Below are 17,552 nucleotides of genomic sequence, written 5' to 3'. Positions count from 1 at the left end.
AGAGGATTTGTGCACCTACACAAACACAATTAAGGATCAGAAGAAGATGTTTTTGTTTTATTTAACTTTTAATTCACTAATGATCTATAAAACAACTAGAATGGCAGAGTGCACACCTTTGTCAAATTTAAATTTGTGGCAAAACCACAATTAAATCCACCAGATTCACCTTTATATTTTTATCTGCATGTTTTTATTGTAACCAAGGTGTTGTACTATGTTTGTTCATTATTTATCTACATAGTGTGTATGAATCTTCAACCTGGAAATAACTATGTTTCTTCGTATTAGTCATCATTAGTCACCACACCAAAAAAGATAGATTTTTTTAATGCTTTAATTCACAATTAAAAACATTGGATTATGATGAAAACCAAGATCCAGTAAATTACATCCCGGGTCTCAGGTCAGATGTTACGCAGGTCTTGCCGGGCCGGCAGGGCTTGTGGTGCTTGCAGGGGGCGAAGCAGCACACATTGTGATTTCAGATGGGAGAGAACTGGCCCTTAACGTGTACTCCACCTTGCCCGGTTCTAGAAGCAAGAAGTAGAGAGGCAGAGTTTTACTTATATGGTATGATTTCAGATATTTCATATCACCATATGGCAACATCACAACACATCTGTAGGACATCTAACATATTACCTGACGTTTATTGAAGGGAAAAATTGTTACGAGTGATAATGTGTGGATTATTGGAGAAGTTATGCCCAAACTCTGTTTTGATATTTCTTATCTGATGGTTACTCTCCACAGTATATACTGAACATTCTAGATATAGATGTGTAATTCAATGTATACGTTTTGTACCTGTATAACGACTAATGGTGCCTCAGCTGAAAGCATGTCTTTCATCCTGGGAAAGTTGTCCAATCGTTAGTCTTGACTTATTGAGCTGGCGAGAACTCACCCACAAAGCATTCTGGGATGGGCAGGGTTCCATCATCACAGGTGCTGGCCACAGGGTAGCCGCACCTCTCGGCTCTGTTCAGACAGTAGAAGACGACGGGTTCTCTGTGCAGGACTCTGTTGGGCTTCAGGTCTGAGATCCAGAGCTTCTTGGCGTTGTAGAAGATTCTGCCTCTTTTGATGCCAACTTTGCAGGGAGCTGGACGGTGAATAAACACAGGTAAAGCATTTTCTGACCAGACATCGCAAATCCAGTTATAAAATCAAAACATTTGAAAAGCTCATTTGAATCCCCCCCCCCTACATTTCAAAGTGGTACTTAGTGTTGAGAGGCTGTCATTGTTTCTCTTTACCAATTGACTCCTTTTCAGAACCATAGAATGGAGACAAGCACAGCATGAGCATTTCTGGATATTCTTATATTTCGAAAAAAGATTATATTTTCATCTGTGTTTGTTTGATTGGTAGCAGGATTACGCAAAAACTACTCAACCGATTTACATGACTTTTTTGTGGAGGGGTGGGGCCTGACCCAAGACTGAACCCTGATCCAGGACTCTTTTTTACGTTTTTCAATATTTTGATGAAAAAACAGCCGTGTTTGAGGGACTAATGCAAATACAAATAAAAATCCGGGTCTACTGAATTCAAACGTTGTTAGACAGGGGACTGTTATGCGCTCTGACAACTGATTGATGCATAAATCATTCCAGAATATTTGACAGTAACAAAACACAAATTTAGCTTTTATCCAGATCTCATTTACCCACGACTCACCTCTGCACACTGGCCTGACAGACCAGGTTCCTGTGTTTTGGCACTGGACCTCGGCCTCACCGTCCAGAACGTAGTGCTCATTGCAGCCATATTTAACCTTCTCCTTGTAGCCATGTTGTCTCATCACAGCAAAGGTGATGAAGCCATTTGGTATACCTGCTGGAATGGAGCAGCTCACCTCTGGGATGATCAGAAACAGAACAAAAGAACAGGTGAGGAGTTTTGAAGTGTAGAAATTCAGGGAAATCATTTTAAAGTCCGGGAGACTATTGAACTGTATTTTGACTAAACCATGGAGGTAAGAGACAGTTGAATATAGGAGTATTTGACATCTTCTCTGTACCTCGGCACACTGGAGGTTCAGTTGCCCTTCCATCAGCCCTGCAGGATCCCCTCTCATGACTGGGTGCTTTAGGTGGGTTACACTCATACGTCCAGCCTTGTCCATACATGGTGCTGGTTCCAGTAACTGGCTTATCATGGACGATTCTCCCATCTCTAGGTGGCGTGGGCAGAGGACAGTTCACAGCTGTAAGGACAAAACAAAAAACTGCATCAACTGCATTTAGATCTTGGTTCTTTCCTGAGCCATACAACATCTTTCCACCAGGTTTGAGTAATAATCCATCCAGTGGTTTTTGTGTAATCACACCAATAGACGAACCGAAAACAAAAATGGACTGGGCTGAAACAAACACTGAATATTATAACTTTAATGAAGGATAATGTATTGTAGCACTGTTGGGCGAGGTTCCACTGGTTTTCCTGATTAACTGACAACTGAAACAATTTCAGTAAAAGACACACATCCAGTTCTACTTTTAAATGAAGAATAAAGGAAAATTTACTTGATGAATACAGTTATTTAGAAACACCTTTAAGATAAATTAAAGTTTGTGGCTGGTTTTGATGATCCTGGCTGCAAATAAATTTTCCTGAAAGGGAAACTAAAGATACTTTGAGGTTAAAGCAATTGCAGGTTCAACAATAAATAAAATTAAGAGCAGCTTCCCAGTTAAGTTAGAAATGTTTCTGTACTTTCTTTCTATTTAGTTTACATACAATTTAATGGCTGAATTTTCTCTCAGCTGAACACTGATACAATCTATGAATCTTTTCCATTGTGTGTTTTTTCCTCAGGTACCTTTGCAGAGTGGGGGGGGATTGCTCCAGGAGCCATCATGTAAACACCTGCTCTCATTGGCTCCTTGCATGACGTACCTTGTGAACAAGAAAACGACATTACACTGACAGATATTCTCATCGTAACTCACAGGCTGCAGTGATGGAGGAATTCATTCATTCGAACGTTACCCATCGTCACACGTGTAGTTCAGCACACTCTTGAATGGAGCTTCTGTTCGCCCCCTCGCTAAAGGCTGCAGAGGTCCGGGGATTGGACACATCTTAGCTGTGGAAATATGAGATAATAAAACAATGGGGTACCAAATTATATTATGGTACTTTAAGCTTGGGTCATTAACTTGACTGTTTTCTGATCTGAACATATTAGAAAGTCAATTATTGTCAACCAAAGGTGGCCTGAATTTCTTTTGTGCTATTTTGGCCATATTCCCCATTTACCACATGGGTTAGGGTTAGGGTTACATTCATGGTTCACATTCAGATAACACCTTCCCAAGCACCACAGAGCACAAAAAACTTTGCCAAAAAAGGCTCACATTTGGAAGTGAATACAGAGAGAACTTCACTTAGGACTGAAGTGAACAGCGTCTCCTTGGCCCGGCGATACCACTAACCAAACGCTTTTCTGCCCGGCCCCTGCTTTCGATTTACTTAGCTTTGTTGGGGGAGTGCCAGACTAACAGCTAGGATTTCTACAGCTAGGAAGTGTTATGCAAAAAAGTGCCATTGTGTTGTCATGCGACATCTCAAAGGCAGAACTATCTGCTGAACTACTGTGCAGGCATTTCATCAGTGCCACGCAGGAGCAGAGTTGTCAGTGGGAGAGAGAACTCCCTCTGCCATGGAATTTAGACTTTTTTAACTTTGCAGACCTTGTACATTCACCAACAACCTATAAAGCACATCAGAGGAAAGAAAAATACTTCTAAAATCACATGTCTCCTTTAAAAAATACAGCTGTGCTACTGTTGCACCCCTGTGAGCAAGCTGACACCATCTACATCGACTCAACTCACGGGAACATGCCAGATCCGACTGTGTCCACTCTCCTGTGGCCGTGCAGGTGATCCGTCGAGTGGTCGGCGTTGAGGGCGAGTACCCCTGTTCACATGTGAGGGCCACCTCTTCTCCTGCCTCATACACACGCTTTAGCGTCGCCTCATCAACCCCGTCGGTGACAGGAGGACGGCCACATACTGGTTAAAGAAATAATTTGACTCATGCATGAGGGGCAGTATTCACAGCAGTCAGGTTCATGCTCTAGAGCTAAAGTATTTTGATGTAACACAGCAACAATACTCAACTACTAACGATTCAATGTGTAGATTATAACACTGAGAATTGTTGTAAAAGTTGACTTGATTAAACACCTTTGACCGTATGGTGCAAATGCAAACCGCTAGTCAAGCAGGAATACTTGCAGCACATTACCAATAAACAAAATCAAATACTTTGATGCTCAGCTGCAAAGAAATCGACTTCCCTGCTCCATGTTCGTTTTTACCTTTCTTCGATGTAACAGTTGCGCATGCAATTATTGGGAAGAGTAGAAACAAAGTCAAAGTAGGAGCCATCTTGTTAAAGTGGAGTCTCCTCAGTTTCCCCTGCACCTGGCTGGAGGATGGGGGGCCAACATAAGGGCTGCTGGGTAAAGGGTCCATGATAGTGTGCTCCAATCAGAGGCCAGAGTCAGCTCCTATCGATCGAGTGCAAAGGCTTCAACTCCTGCATATTTACTTAGTACTGATCGATAACTGTGATTAGGTACAAGAGCGGGCAGCGGGTCCACAGCGTGATGTGAACTCATGAATAATGAAAGATGGAGACAGGCACACACACACACAAATAGACACACACAGGCATGCACGCACAATCTAGTGAAATGTAGGAGGTTTAATATAGATGTGAGAGAGAAGATTGATCACTTGAAAAACTCTGGACTCCAGAACCATAATCAACAAAAAAGACATAATAACATAGAATGTAACTGAGTAGAGCTCATTACTCCGCCAAGGCCAAACTGTCCCCTTAAATTCAAGCAAGCTGCACAATGTCTTACACACTTAGACTTTTAATGTGCCTAATTTATTCATCTAGATCATTTTATTATTTTATTAGTCAAAAATCAACAAAATTGCTAAAATCAACAGTTTGCAATGTCGAAGAAGATGAGAAATAAAACTCCCTGATCTGCTTCCACACTAAAATGTACCGGTTTCTTCCCTGAGCCATGCTTTATCCTTCCATAAAGTTATGTGTTACTCTGTGCTGTAGGTTGTGCCAGCTTGCAAACAGACAACCAGGACATGGATGAAAACAACCTGCTTGGAGGAGGTAACAATGTGTCATGTGGCTGATGGTTTAAAGCTCTCGCTCTTTTCTACTACTTTGCTTTTTAATGGATGCTTGTTTTCAGTGGTCTTCGGCTCAGTGTCAGATGATTTCAGATTTATCTAACCTGATCTAATTTGCAAATATTTGGCTTTGTATTATTTTGCTTGTTGTCGTTGATGTTTATTGTATACTTATTTCTATTTGGCCTACAGGTGAAGCATTTTGAAAAAGCTGTTTCAAAAGGTCCTATACAAACAAAGTCAGTATTATCATTATTATAATTACCATTGTAATTATTCATAATAATAAAGAGTCACTTCAGCTCGTTATTACTCATAATAATAATAATAATAATAAAGAGCTGAAATTACTCTAATACTCTACATGTGTGAACTGCTGATGTTGAACGTTGAGTTCAAGAGAAGTGTAATGCGCCTTCTTTCCACCCGGGGACGCACCCACTCCAGATTCCTGCAGCGGGACCGGGGCCCTCCCACAGTGAATCCTGTGGTGTGACATCAGCCTGAGTGACAAGGAGGAAGCGGATTGGGGAAGAGTCAAGCTACACAGAGAATCACACATTAAGATCAGGAAATGTCTCTTCAAAATAAAATTTCAAACATAGCCCTTTGGATCACTCTGCCAGAGCTTTAGAGTGTCACATGACTTCTTGTTTGATTTGTTAATCTGCTTGTTCTAAAGCTTTTTTTGTGTCTTTGGTTCACACCCTTGATTAAACTGATGAATTGATCAGGTGTGGATCTGAAGCTAAATAAGGCCCAGGATTCATGTGTAAATATTGGAAAAAACGAAGTCATTAATTATTAAAATTGTATTTTATTTTTATAGCACGAAATGATAATATACATAATATCAAGGTACTTTACAAATAAGGTCAAGAACTAATTCTACTCGTCATAATTCATTCAAGAGATGATTTTAGTTTTTGTAAAGCACCTTGTTACTGTGGTTCTGAATAATAATAATAATTATACAAATTATAATAATAACAAAAATAAATACCCTCATTATTATTATAGCTTGTTTTATAGTTATTATTATATGTGATCAATAACATCTGGATGAGAAGAGCGAGACAAAGAGTCTTTTACTCTGAAGGCGTTACCGGACGTGCTCTCTAACATGACTGGCTTGTGGCACGGAGCTGTCAGTGGAGCAGCTCAGTGGTGTGTACAGTCAGGGAAGCCCTCGCTCTCACACACACACACACACTCTCTCACGCACACACACACTCCGTAGGTCCGGTGTCTCCGGTGAGCACCGCCGCTCCGCTCTCTGCTGGCTCCACACCCCGAGTCCGAGCGCGTCTCCTCCGCCTGAGAAGCAGCAGCAGCAGCAGCAACACGTCCGGACAGGGGATCGAACCAGGCTGTATCGTTGATCGAGCACCAGCGGGGGGACATGGCCGATGGAAGTTTCAACGAGTCGTCCACCGGGGAAGTAGCGAATCGCTTCGCCCGCAAAGGAGCGCTGAGGCAGAAGAACGTCCACGAGGTGAAGGACCACAAGTTCATCGCTCGGTTCTTCAAGCAGCCGACTTTCTGCAGCCACTGCACCGACTTCATCTGGTGAGTCTTCCGCCTCGACACCTCCTCCACCCCCTGCCTGCTGCTGTTGCTCTCTGCACACAACTTGAGGGGATGATGTAACTTCAGGGCGAACTTTTTCCTTCTCGGTCCTGCAGCCTGCTCACATCTGGCAGAGTCGACTCTCTAAAAAGCAGTTTCAGCCCCAAACGGTGGAGACGTGCTCGGGCTGTGTGACACATGGGAGGAGTCCTGCTGCTGTCAGTGTCAGGATCACTACACATTGTAGGCTGGGGATTGTCTGGATTTTCCTGGAAATTCCCAGTGATTAGCTCATTTAAAAACATTAAAAACAAACAAATTAGACACGAAACATCATATTAATAATTGAGGATGATATACATATATTACAGTTAGCGGCTTGGGGACATATTGTCCTTTTCAACATCTATTTTTGGATAATATTGGCTGTGTTAAAGGGATAGTTCACAGAAAAATGAAAATTCACTCGTTATCCACTCACCACTCTGCCGGTGGAGGGGCGGGTGAAGTGTTTGAGTCCACAAGACACTTGTGGAGTTTCAGGGGTGAACAGCGTTGCAGCCAAATACAATACAATTGAAGTAGATGGCGACCACTTCTTCAAACGTAAAAAAATAATATTCCATACTGCTCCAAGTCTCATTCAAATTCTACTTAAGTTTACACCATGTTTTAGCCTATATGTCCTCTGTGAACCCCTTTGGGACGCTGCTCCCCAGGAGGACAACAGTGGACTTTGAGGCTAAAAACACAGTGTAAATTATGACGTTTTGAGTCGCCATAATGGTGAGTAGATAATGAGTGAATTTTCATTTTTGGGTGAACTATCCCTTTAATGCATATGGCATGACAGGTGGGTATTTTTTTTAATCCCAGCCTACAGAATATTTTACACATATTTTACACATAAAATTTGTCTTTTATGATCATTTCAATAACACATTCACCATATTTATGCGCCGGGCTTCAAATTTGTATATTTGACTATTTAGCACCATGTTGACCCATTTTCCCATATCTGGCACGTAGGTGAAATACATACTTTTTTCTGGGTTTCCTGTAGTTACACTTTTTCTGTATGATGGAACCCACAAACCCAATTTCTGCATCTGAATTGGTGTTGAAAGGAAGTAGAAAAAAATGGAAGGTTATTCTTTAACCACACGCAGATCAAGAGCCACTCTCTCAGGTGCCTTCTCAACCCGGAGGCGTGCCTGCAGAGGTTGGACCTGTTTAAGGTCTTTGGATGACTAATAGGTTTCCTCATCTCTGAAGCTTAAAAAGCCTCCATCTAAAGCCACAGTTTTTTTTGGTACTTACTGGGTAACTCGAGCGGTTATTGATGAGAAACTCTTCAGAACTTGTGCAGCTTCACTGGCAGCGCAGAGCCTCAGTGGAAAAAACACTTCACCTTCTTCTGCAGTGAAATGTTTCAATATATGCACAGGATGCCTTTGTGCCACAGTTCTTTCCATGGAAAGAGAGACAAATGTTACGGAAAGTGTGACTAAGCTTGAGTTTCTCACTGTTACATGCAGAATCCCTCCACTCCTCAGAGTCTGGAACACAGTGATCACCTCTCAGACTTTGTCTCCACTTTAGCTTGAGGTGATTTAAATGTTTTATTTGTAGAGTATCATCAACTTAATAGTCTGTTCACTGTGAGAGGTACAAACCTGCGATGCACTTACAGTTACAGGCCCCTGTGGGTGCAGGTGAGAGGCTGATCTCAGATCCTTTTATTGCTGCTAGCTTATGACCTCGACGGTTTTACAGCTTGACCCCTGCCCTGCCAAATGCAGCCCCTGTTATTATTAACAAGTTCTGGAATTTCCATAGGTCATTTTCAGTATTCGTCCCACAGTTTCATTCAAGTCAAGTTTATTTCTACTGTAAAGTACATTTCGTACAGTAAGCATGTGGTTCAAGGTAAAAAATCAACTATACAAGCAAAAGTACCCAACATGACTCAATATATGAGATTAAAAAATATACAAAAAATACAGACAGAAAATACATAAAATAATACAAATACAATACTAGAATAACTTAGATATTTTATATAATAGATATACAAAATAAAGAGTTAATAATTCAATATAATATTGTTATGATAACATTTTGATTGAATTTAAATTTAAATATGAAAAAATTACAAACAAATACGTTAAAAATAAAATAACATGAGAAACATTATAGCAAAAAGTGAAAACGATAAAATCATTAAATAGACATTAAAAACAAAAGTAACTTTATTCTAAAGGTGTTGATTGTGGCTGAAGCTCACAGCTGATCAGTAAAATTCCCCCATGCCAAAGCTCAGAAAACCATTTCCTCATGGATGTGGCTTTGTGCATAGCGGCATTGTTGTCCTACTGGGAAAGGAAGGGCCTTCCCTAACACTGTGAGCATGAGGTTGGAGGAACACTCGAGTCTAGAATATCACTGTGTGTACTGAAGTATTATCATTGTGCTTTAAGTCGTACTAAAAAAATGTGATAAACACAAACTGTTGTCGTAAAGTTGACATGAAATTAGTTTTTCAATGTTTATTTTTTTGATTTGGTGGATTGAATGCACTTCTCTGGTTCAGTGGTTGCGTGCACTCTATACAACACCCTTTCCATGGAATGAACAAACATATCTCTGTGGGAATGGCTGGGTTTACTAAGTACATTCAAGACACACATGAGAGAATACATATTGAATTCTTCATTCTTTGTTTTCACAGGGGATTCGGAAAACAAGGATTCCAGTGCCAAGGTAAAAAGCCAACTGACTTACCCGATGTGACTCATTCAAATATTATGAGAGCTGTGAGCACCTGTGTGTGTGTGTGTGTGTGTCGGTGAGTCTGTGTGTGTGTTATGTATAAGCTGTTTAAAAGGTTAGTGTTTTTTTCAAGTGTGCACATCTTGTGGTATTTACATTAGGATTAGGGTTAGATGGACTGTTGCTGTCACACAAACCCTTTCATTTAAATCTCTCTTCTGTGGTGTATGCTGCAAAGACACCTGCTCCATTTCCCTTTGAAAGCTAACACAGGAAAAGGATCTCTAATGGTCTGTGAATGTATCTTAATCGTGCGGCCAGAAGGAAATGAGCCTAACTATGTTTTTCATTTCATGTGTATGTTGTTTGTCTCTGTGGTCTCATATAAAGAGAGACCACAGCTATATTACACTCCAAGCGGCCTCTTTGAGCTTGTTGCTTGGTACTCGGTTAGATAAATGGAGTCAAATGTGGTGTTAACTGCTTCCGCTCAGTAAAAGCTGGCCTGTCGTTAAGGCTCAGTGAGTGTTAGTTGATCATGAGCTGAAGGCCGAGGGATGACAGGTGTTTTAGAAAAGATGGAACAGAAAGTGAAGGATCAGACGTGAGAGACCAAGCACAAATTTGCACAAATAAGGGAAGATGTCGCGGTTCACATCGAGCTCCCATGTCACCAACCTCACGCTGGAGGTTGATTTTCAATCAACCTGCCATTTTGAGTTTCAGCATGCATCAACTCCCAGGATTCCTCATCTGATGTGGAAACTTTGGGGCTTGCCAAAGTCGGACTCTGGCTGCGAGTGCCCAGGTAGCAGATGATGTCAAAGTCCAGACACTTTTGCACTGTTTTCCCACATCTGTCTCTTCTGTATATACAACACCTGTCTGTTAAGCATATACAGCACAAGTGACATTGAAAGGTTAGAGTGAGATTTGGATTTTCCTTTGCGTACAGTCCAAAGAGAAATCTCTGAATTAAAGGTTTGTAAAAAATCTCTACATCTGCTTGCATATTACTTGGGAACACACTGTATCTCCAGATTATAGTTTTGGACCATTTCCGGTTTTAACCTGTGGTCTGTCTGCCTGCTGAGAGCTATATGCTAGTCACATGAACTCACACAGCGAAAACAGTATCTCCTAAGTTTATGCCTATACCGGGCCCCCTGCTGAGGATGCTAAACTGTATGGATGTTTTAACAGGCCAGTGATGAGTAGAAACAGCGGTTAACAGCAGAGCAAAGAGCGTCACACACACAGCACGTCAATGGGTTAAAACACTAAGTTAGAGATCTGTTCTGTGAAATTTGTTCATATAATTTTGATACAGTGGTTTCTCCAACATTTTGCGTTTTCAATTCTTGCATTTGAAAACCCTCCCGGACCAATGGAAATTAAATTAAAGCTTGATTTTGTGGAAGGTTTCTCTTGACTATACTTGTCAACATAGTTTTTATCAGATGGTGATGTAGTGTCTGTCATCTGGAGAGTCCAAACAGCAGAAATGTATATCCAGTGAAAGACTTTATTGGAAGCATTGTGGATCGATTCCTACTTAGTGAGCTGTTATGTAGCACAGGAGACAGTCTCGCTCTGTTGGAGACTTAAAGATAAACACTTGGTTGCGGATGACATTTGATCTCAATGATCTCCAGTCTCTTGAGAGTGTTGGATTGAGTGAGACACACAGAGGTATTTACTGAATCATTACTCATCATACAAACACACTCACATGATTCATCGTGTTTCCTGTGTCTGACTGGACCTTTAAATTGTTTAACATGCAGTTTTGGAGCAAGTGTATTAACCCGCGTCTGCATGTGAATCCATCGACAGCCCGACACCCACTCGTCTGTGTGATCTCCCCTCACTGAGGTGAGATGCATCCTGCTCTCGCTCGGGTGAAACCAGGCTCAGCAGTGAGTCAGTCCAAGATGTCGGAGTGTTGACACCTTAGCATGTTTTTGCATGAGCTGACATTTTCATCAGCGTGTCTGTCAACCCCCCAGCCTTCCTCTATCTCATCCTCCGTCATTGTTACTATCACAGCCTTTGATACTTGAGATTATACATTTAATGATTACAAGGACGCCAGAGAAAGGAGCGCTGCATAAAACAGAACAACCTGTGCTCTGCTGTGATTTTTCTCTTGTTGTTTAAAACACAGCCGCATTGAAACCCATTCATTTTTCTCCCACCATAAATCCATGCCTGGGCCTCTTAAATAAATAATGCCGGCCTTATCTGGAGAAAGGTGATTGGTTACACTGCAGCTTTTCAAAGAGGGAAAGGTCCCCACTTTATAATACAGTATCTGCTTAGACATAAATTATTAAACCGAAGCTTCTATAAATATGGGGGTCAGGTCCTCCAGTGGAGAAAGAGAGAGCAGGCCTGTCAATACTTAAAAAATGACAAAGTGATAAACTGGAGAGTGGCATTTCTGTAACTAGAGTGACATTTCATTTTTCAGCCCTGTTAAATGTCCCTTTTCCAAGAATAAGGTGGGCTCAGAAGGTGTTACGGCACATGCATAGTTTATAGTGCTGTCAGCTGGAGGCTGTCGTTTTTTATGCTTGTGTTTTTTTAACGAAGGTGTCATCTCAAACTGATAATTAAAGCTGAAATTGTTAATCATTGGATTAAGTCGTTTCCATTAATAGAAAATAAGTCTCTTTTTTGATGAACAGTTTATAATTTAAGTTATTTTTATAGTCAAAATCCCAGAGAATGTAATTGATACTCTGGGATTTGGGACTTTATCAACTTGCCCTTTGGTAATTTGTGATGGGCAATGTTGGCTATTTATAAACAAAAATCATAAATCAGTTAATGCAGGAAGTTAATGAAAATTGTCAGTTGTCGCCTTGCCAACGACACTGTACTGGACCATGTGATGTGAGGATATTTAGTTGGGCATTCAAATCATCAGGTTATTTACATGAACCTGTTTAGATGCAGGGGAAGAAATCAAACCGCAGTCAACATGACACTTGCATTGCATTTTAGAGCAACGTTAATGTTGTGGAAACAAACAAGCCTGTCAGAAACAACCTTTCGAGATGGTATCGTCATTGTGAACAGTCTGCCTGTCGTCTCATGGACACTTTTCTTGTGGAGTCGTATTTCAAGGCTCTGGCCTGCTGCCATCAGTTCATGCAGAGGCGTATCTCAAATCACTATTGAAGTGACATTCTGGACAGAATGACGTTCTTTGGAAACGGTGGGTCAGGGCGGTGGGTCAGGGCTTCTCAATTGGATTTCGATTCTTGAAGATCTGATTTGCCAAGCATTTAATCTGACAGTGTAATCCTGCTCTGTGACCAGCTTCGTTCAGCTGAACACATTCATAGTTGAGCCGTTCTTCTTATATATTTGGGGGTCTAGTGCATGCTTCAATGGTATTTGAGCACACACCTTTTCAGACATGAACTTTGAAGTTTGCCTTTCACATATGAGGAATGCAGGAGGTGTTCGTCCAGGTCAGACATGTTTACAGTAATGGTAAAATGCCCAGAATAATCAGGTGAGAGGTGTCGTGTGAGAATCTTATGCAGGAGGCAGGAGATGATCCGTAGATTCACAAATACTCATGGGTCAGAATGACCTTTTGACATTTTTTCATCTGAGGATGTTTTGGAGAGTGTACCCACCATTTTGACCCCATCTGTACAAAGCTGGGCACTAACTGTACATGAGCTCTGTTACACCACAATGGAAGAGGCTGTGTGAGGCGATCGGCGCCGCCTTCACATCTACAATTCAGCCAACAGAGCAGCTATTCTTCTTCTTGCATGGATGTCATAATTTTGTTATGATTTGAAGTGCACATACTTGAAATATATAAATACCAACTACTACACACTGATGTATGGAAAGTGTCCTTCAAGTAGGCTCCAAGCGGAGTATGATTCAAACAACTATTGAGTCCATATCCCAAACGAGTACAACTGAGGATTAACTGGATGTTGTTGGTATCATGAGGCCATTACGTCCTGCGACTGTAGGCTTAAAACACAAATCCATTAGTAGAACACTCTATCCTGCGGTTTGATCCTGTATCAGATTTTATTAATAACAAGATTTTTAGTCCATCGAACTCAGCTAATGCTCCTTCTTGTATCTCATCTGGACATGAAGCAGGAAATCGTTTCTGAGATTGTACAACTTTGGCTCAAAACGTCATTGGTCAAATTACAGTAAAAATACATTAGTAGACTGCAGCTTTGTTATTTCAAAATGTCTGGAGGAGGAAGGTAAAACGATGTGAGAAGAGAAAGGAATCAACACAGATGGTAATGTTCTTGGTATTCCTGTGGCAACGCTCATTTTCTGTTCCTCATAACGCAGAAGATTTCCTTGAGGACCTAAGAGTTCCTCAATGGATTGTACATTTATTGGTGGACCTTAGCAAAATTAATCCTACCTTGGCATTTTCTGTGTTCTCCGATGCCCAAGAGGAGAAACTAATGAGATTTGCTTTGGCCTCCAAAAAGAGAGGGCGTGATGTCCAGCCATACAAATGAAGCGAGGGCATACGCAGATCAATGGTGATGACGTTTTGACCCTTGTTATGTAATTTTTGGCACATGTTCGCCTGCCTGCCATTGTAAATTGGTATATTGATTTAGTAATGAAAGTTAAAAACAACAGCAACATGAATGCATCACAAGAAAGGGGTAAATCCAAAAAGGAGAAGGACTCCCATCAGCCAAGACATAACAAGGAGCGTTTGTCTTGAGAGGGGCTTCTTCTGTCTCATGGATGTGGTTAACAAGTCACAGACCCAAAGAATGTGCTTACCACAACAACACCCACAAACAATACCACCACCACACAAGAATCATGTCAAACAGTACAGAGAGCGTCTACGAATGAGAGCCACTAGAGAACCGTCCAGTGCTCAAAACAAAACCCCACTCTCAAACGTTGCAAGAGACACAATATATAGGAGAAGAATTAGCCTCTGGGAGCAAAAGCCAAAGACTCTGTCTTCCATTCCCCGTACACTGTTTGTAGTGTGACTAGTTCCTTTTACCACAGGAGTTGAATGTTTCTCCCAAAAAAACACAATCAGTGATAGTTTTTGTAGGTATTTCAGGTCCAGATGACATGTAGGCTTATATATTTAAATAGCTATTTGTATATTTTTTCCAAATTTGTTAGTTTAAGTATTTAATTAACCCACACGTATACAGGGAAGTGGTGCAAGTTTTCATACAGAAAACGCGTATGCTTCTTTTATCATTCCTGTAATAATTTCAGCCATGAAAGGCTTTAGTGTGATTTATCATTTAATCCTCGATTCTGAGGAGGAGAGATTTGCGACGGAGACATGAAGATCAGTTTACTGTAGTCACTGTGAGCCCCCAGGCTCAGTTATGACTGTGAAACCACAGACTACTCTGCCACATGTGCCTCTTCATCTCTACCACCTCATTGTGTGTGCCTTTGTCCGTGCCATCACCTCTGTCGCTTTCCCCCCCACTTCTGTTGTAAAGCGTCAGAACAAAGACGCAGATTCAAGGCCGCCGGCTTTGATGCTGACCAGCTGAATATGCAACATTAGCAGGTGTGCTACCAGCTTTCTTTGTTTTTCAATCTTTTCATCTCTCTTTGCATCTACAGTGGAAGCCGCTCATAGTGATCATGTTGGTCCTGGGCCAAAATTATGACAATAAACAGTTGATTACTGTAAACCGAATTGCCAGGCTTCTTTATGACAGGGAGGGTGAAAGTAACACATCAAATATTGCGCACTCGCATAGGCACACAAACACACATAAACTTTTGAAAGGACACCACAATATAAATACTGATCATCACATAATGATCAATACTTTTCTTTAATGATTAAATCTTTCTTGATAGCTTTGTATGCATCAATTTGTCAATTCAGCTAGTCTCACACGCTGAGACACACACACACCCACACACATATTCACACAAACAGTGTCATTGGACACGTGTAAACTAAGACTTGGTAAAAATATTAGACTTTGTAAACTTACACAATGAATGAAGAGCTGGAGGAGATGGCGGGGCAGGCTCGGTTTTGCTCGGTTCAGTTGGCAGTGGGCAGCGCTAATGATAGAGACACAGACAGAAGCAGTAAATTAATGACAGAGGCAGGATATGTTTAGGAACAAGTCTGTCTTTTTGATCCATATAAATGGTTGATCTATATCCGTGATCACTATATCGGTTTTCCACAGTATTTTTTTTTTTCTCTGCTTGTCCTCTGTCATTTCTCCGGCTCTTTGCCAGTACACTCTGCCCTGACCGGCAGCGCATGGGGTTGCTCCTATATAACTACGTCAATTCTGTCTTTGTAAACAAACACATTCTTATCCTGTCATCTCCTGTTGGAGGAGCAGAGAAGAAGATGCAGGTATTTGGTTTATGCTGTTATTGCTCTGCTGATACAGCGATGCTGCACGTCTCAGGGTTAACATGTTCCAGCTGCTTCATGCTTGATCCTCTTTAGACCCAACGCTCGAATACAAATCATGGTTGAAAAAAACCCAGCTTGAAATGGAGCAGAGCAGAGAAGAAGAACCGTGGCACATGTGTGAAAGTGTGTGTGCACATGTGTGTTTATGAGGCAGAGAGGGAAGGGGGCCGAGTTCATGGCAGACTATATTAAGAGTGGCTCCTCGGCCCCCTGAAGATATCCGCTGCTATGCATAGCGTCGTTTCTGTTTACATGAGGTTGTTTTAAAGATGGCCACCGTGTGATTACGTACACATTTGTCTGGGAACATGCATGTTATAGACAAAGTTGTGCAGATCCAAGCAACTTTGTGACAAACCATGCTAATGTGGCTGATTTTTCCTCTTCTTTATTTTCTTTCTCAAAACATAAAATGAATGCCCCACCAAGTTAGACGAATCACGAAACTTTCACCCATTTTTTTTTTATTTCAGCACATTTCTGTATTTTGCACCATTTGGAGTATTGTCATTTCTTCTTGTTACAGACATTTGAACACAGCAGATTGATATATGGACGAGAGGAGATAACTTCCCTTATATCCACTGGAAGCTATTTTTAAAGATTTAGTTTATTTTTCTTGTACACAGAGATGACCTTAGGCACACTCTCAAATCCAGTTCAGTCAGTTAAAGGACAAAGCAGTAAACTGATAGCCTGTTATGATTTCATTTTTTCAAGGAAAAACTGAAATATTTTTTTCTTAAAAGTCAACATTAATGAGACAATGGGTTTCTACTCGCTGGTGGTGATATTTATGTGAAATGATTACGGTACATGTCCTGGAGGCAGGGAACTCACTGGCACATAGTCCACAGGGAAAAAACTAACTAAAGCCACGAAAGCTCTCAAACAACCTCATGGTGCTGCTCCTTTTTGTCTGGCTGGTCTACGGAGAGAGATGCATTTGGGAAGCAGCATCAGCTTACAACCAATACATGAATCCAAGGAGGTCTTGGGCAGTGCTCTGTACGTAAAGGAGACACGATATGCTGATGTTCAGGTTCAGGTTCAGAAAATGCATCACTGTCCACTGTCATTAATCCTTTTAGCTCCTGTCCCTTTAAGGCCCCCCCCCCCCCCCATAAAGCCCAGAGTGCGCTGATTGGCCAGCTCGCCCACTCTGTCGTCATTGGTCAACAGCTTCCAGCACACTGTGGAACTGTCAGTCCCTGCTCTCGCTCTACCTGGGTGAGATGTTCCCAGACTACTACTGACATTTAAATAAAGCACAACAAACCTAGAACACGCTAGAGGGAAGAAAAACAGAAAAAAAAAACAATGTCTCCTTTAACCAAGCTAACATGTCTAACTTGTTTGAAAGATTTTCTAGTTTTGGCCCAGGTGCTTTTACATAACAATCAAGCTGTAGATTTGCTCTTAAGAATAAAATTGAGCTTATGGCTATTTGGACGACTGTGTTGTCTCTGGAATGCTGGATGCTGTAAACTGTCAGTGTTGTCAGTGTTTTCGGTTTGTATAAATCTGCACCAGAGGATTATGTGTTTTTGAGATGCAGGAGTGTGAAAAAA

General features: G+C 41.2%; 2 protein-coding genes and 1 long non-coding RNA gene across 4 annotated transcripts in view; 2 read left to right on the top strand and 1 right to left on the bottom strand.

Moving 5' to 3' along the window:
- Nucleotides 1-319: 319 nt before the first annotated feature.
- On the bottom strand, nt 320-4,508 carry LOC133953265 (beta-2-glycoprotein 1-like). Its single transcript, XM_062387084.1, has 8 exons — nt 4,337-4,508; nt 3,849-4,028; nt 3,001-3,097; nt 2,831-2,907; nt 2,030-2,215; nt 1,687-1,866; nt 911-1,108; nt 320-533 (listed from the first exon to the last, which is right to left on the bottom strand). Exons 1-8 carry the CDS (start codon nt 4,491-4,493, stop codon nt 415-417), a joined length of 1,194 nt encoding a protein of 397 aa, XP_062243068.1. The 5' UTR covers nt 4,494-4,508; the 3' UTR covers nt 320-414.
- Nucleotides 4,498-5,814, top strand: LOC133953267 (uncharacterized). The gene is made up of 3 exons (XR_009920682.1): nt 4,498-5,166; nt 5,379-5,425; nt 5,634-5,814. It is a non-coding gene; the product is annotated as an uncharacterized LOC133953267 (long non-coding RNA).
- Nucleotides 5,815-6,214: 400 nt separating this feature from the next.
- prkcaa (protein kinase C, alpha, a) overlaps nt 6,215-17,552 on the top strand; it is a 127,788-nt gene continuing 116,450 nt past the window's right edge. Inside the window, exons 1-2 of one of the 2 annotated variants that reach the window (XM_062387082.1) lie at nt 6,215-6,755; nt 9,487-9,518. In XM_062387082.1, the coding sequence (XP_062243066.1) occupies nt 6,589-6,755; nt 9,487-9,518 (199 nt within the window). In that variant the 5' untranslated portion in view covers nt 6,215-6,588. The remainder of the gene's footprint in view (nt 6,756-9,486; nt 9,519-17,552) is intronic. The other variant, XM_062387083.1, reaches the window with a different exon arrangement.

The sequence above is a fragment of the Platichthys flesus genome, chromosome 5 (genome assembly GCF_949316205.1).
Source record: "Platichthys flesus chromosome 5, fPlaFle2.1, whole genome shotgun sequence".
Classification (NCBI taxonomy): domain Eukaryota; kingdom Metazoa; phylum Chordata; class Actinopteri; order Pleuronectiformes; family Pleuronectidae; genus Platichthys; species Platichthys flesus.
Note: the sequence above shows the minus strand (reverse complement) of the source record. Positions and strands in the feature narration are given on the sequence as shown.

Bases quoted from the DNA above. Each gene is read 5' to 3' on its own strand.
- LOC133953265 (XM_062387084.1), bottom strand. From the start codon at position 4,493: ATGGACCCTTTACCCAGCAGCCCTTATGTTGGCCCCCCATCCTCCAGC. The intron at 1,867-2,029 runs GTACAGAGAAGA...TGATCATCCCAG, and splicing joins TGAACCTCCAGTGTGCCGAG to AGGTGAGCTGCTCCATTCCA. The intron at 1,109-1,686 runs GTGAGTCGTGGG...TTCACCGTCCAG, and splicing joins TGTCAGGCCAGTGTGCAGAG to CTCCCTGCAAAGTTGGCATC.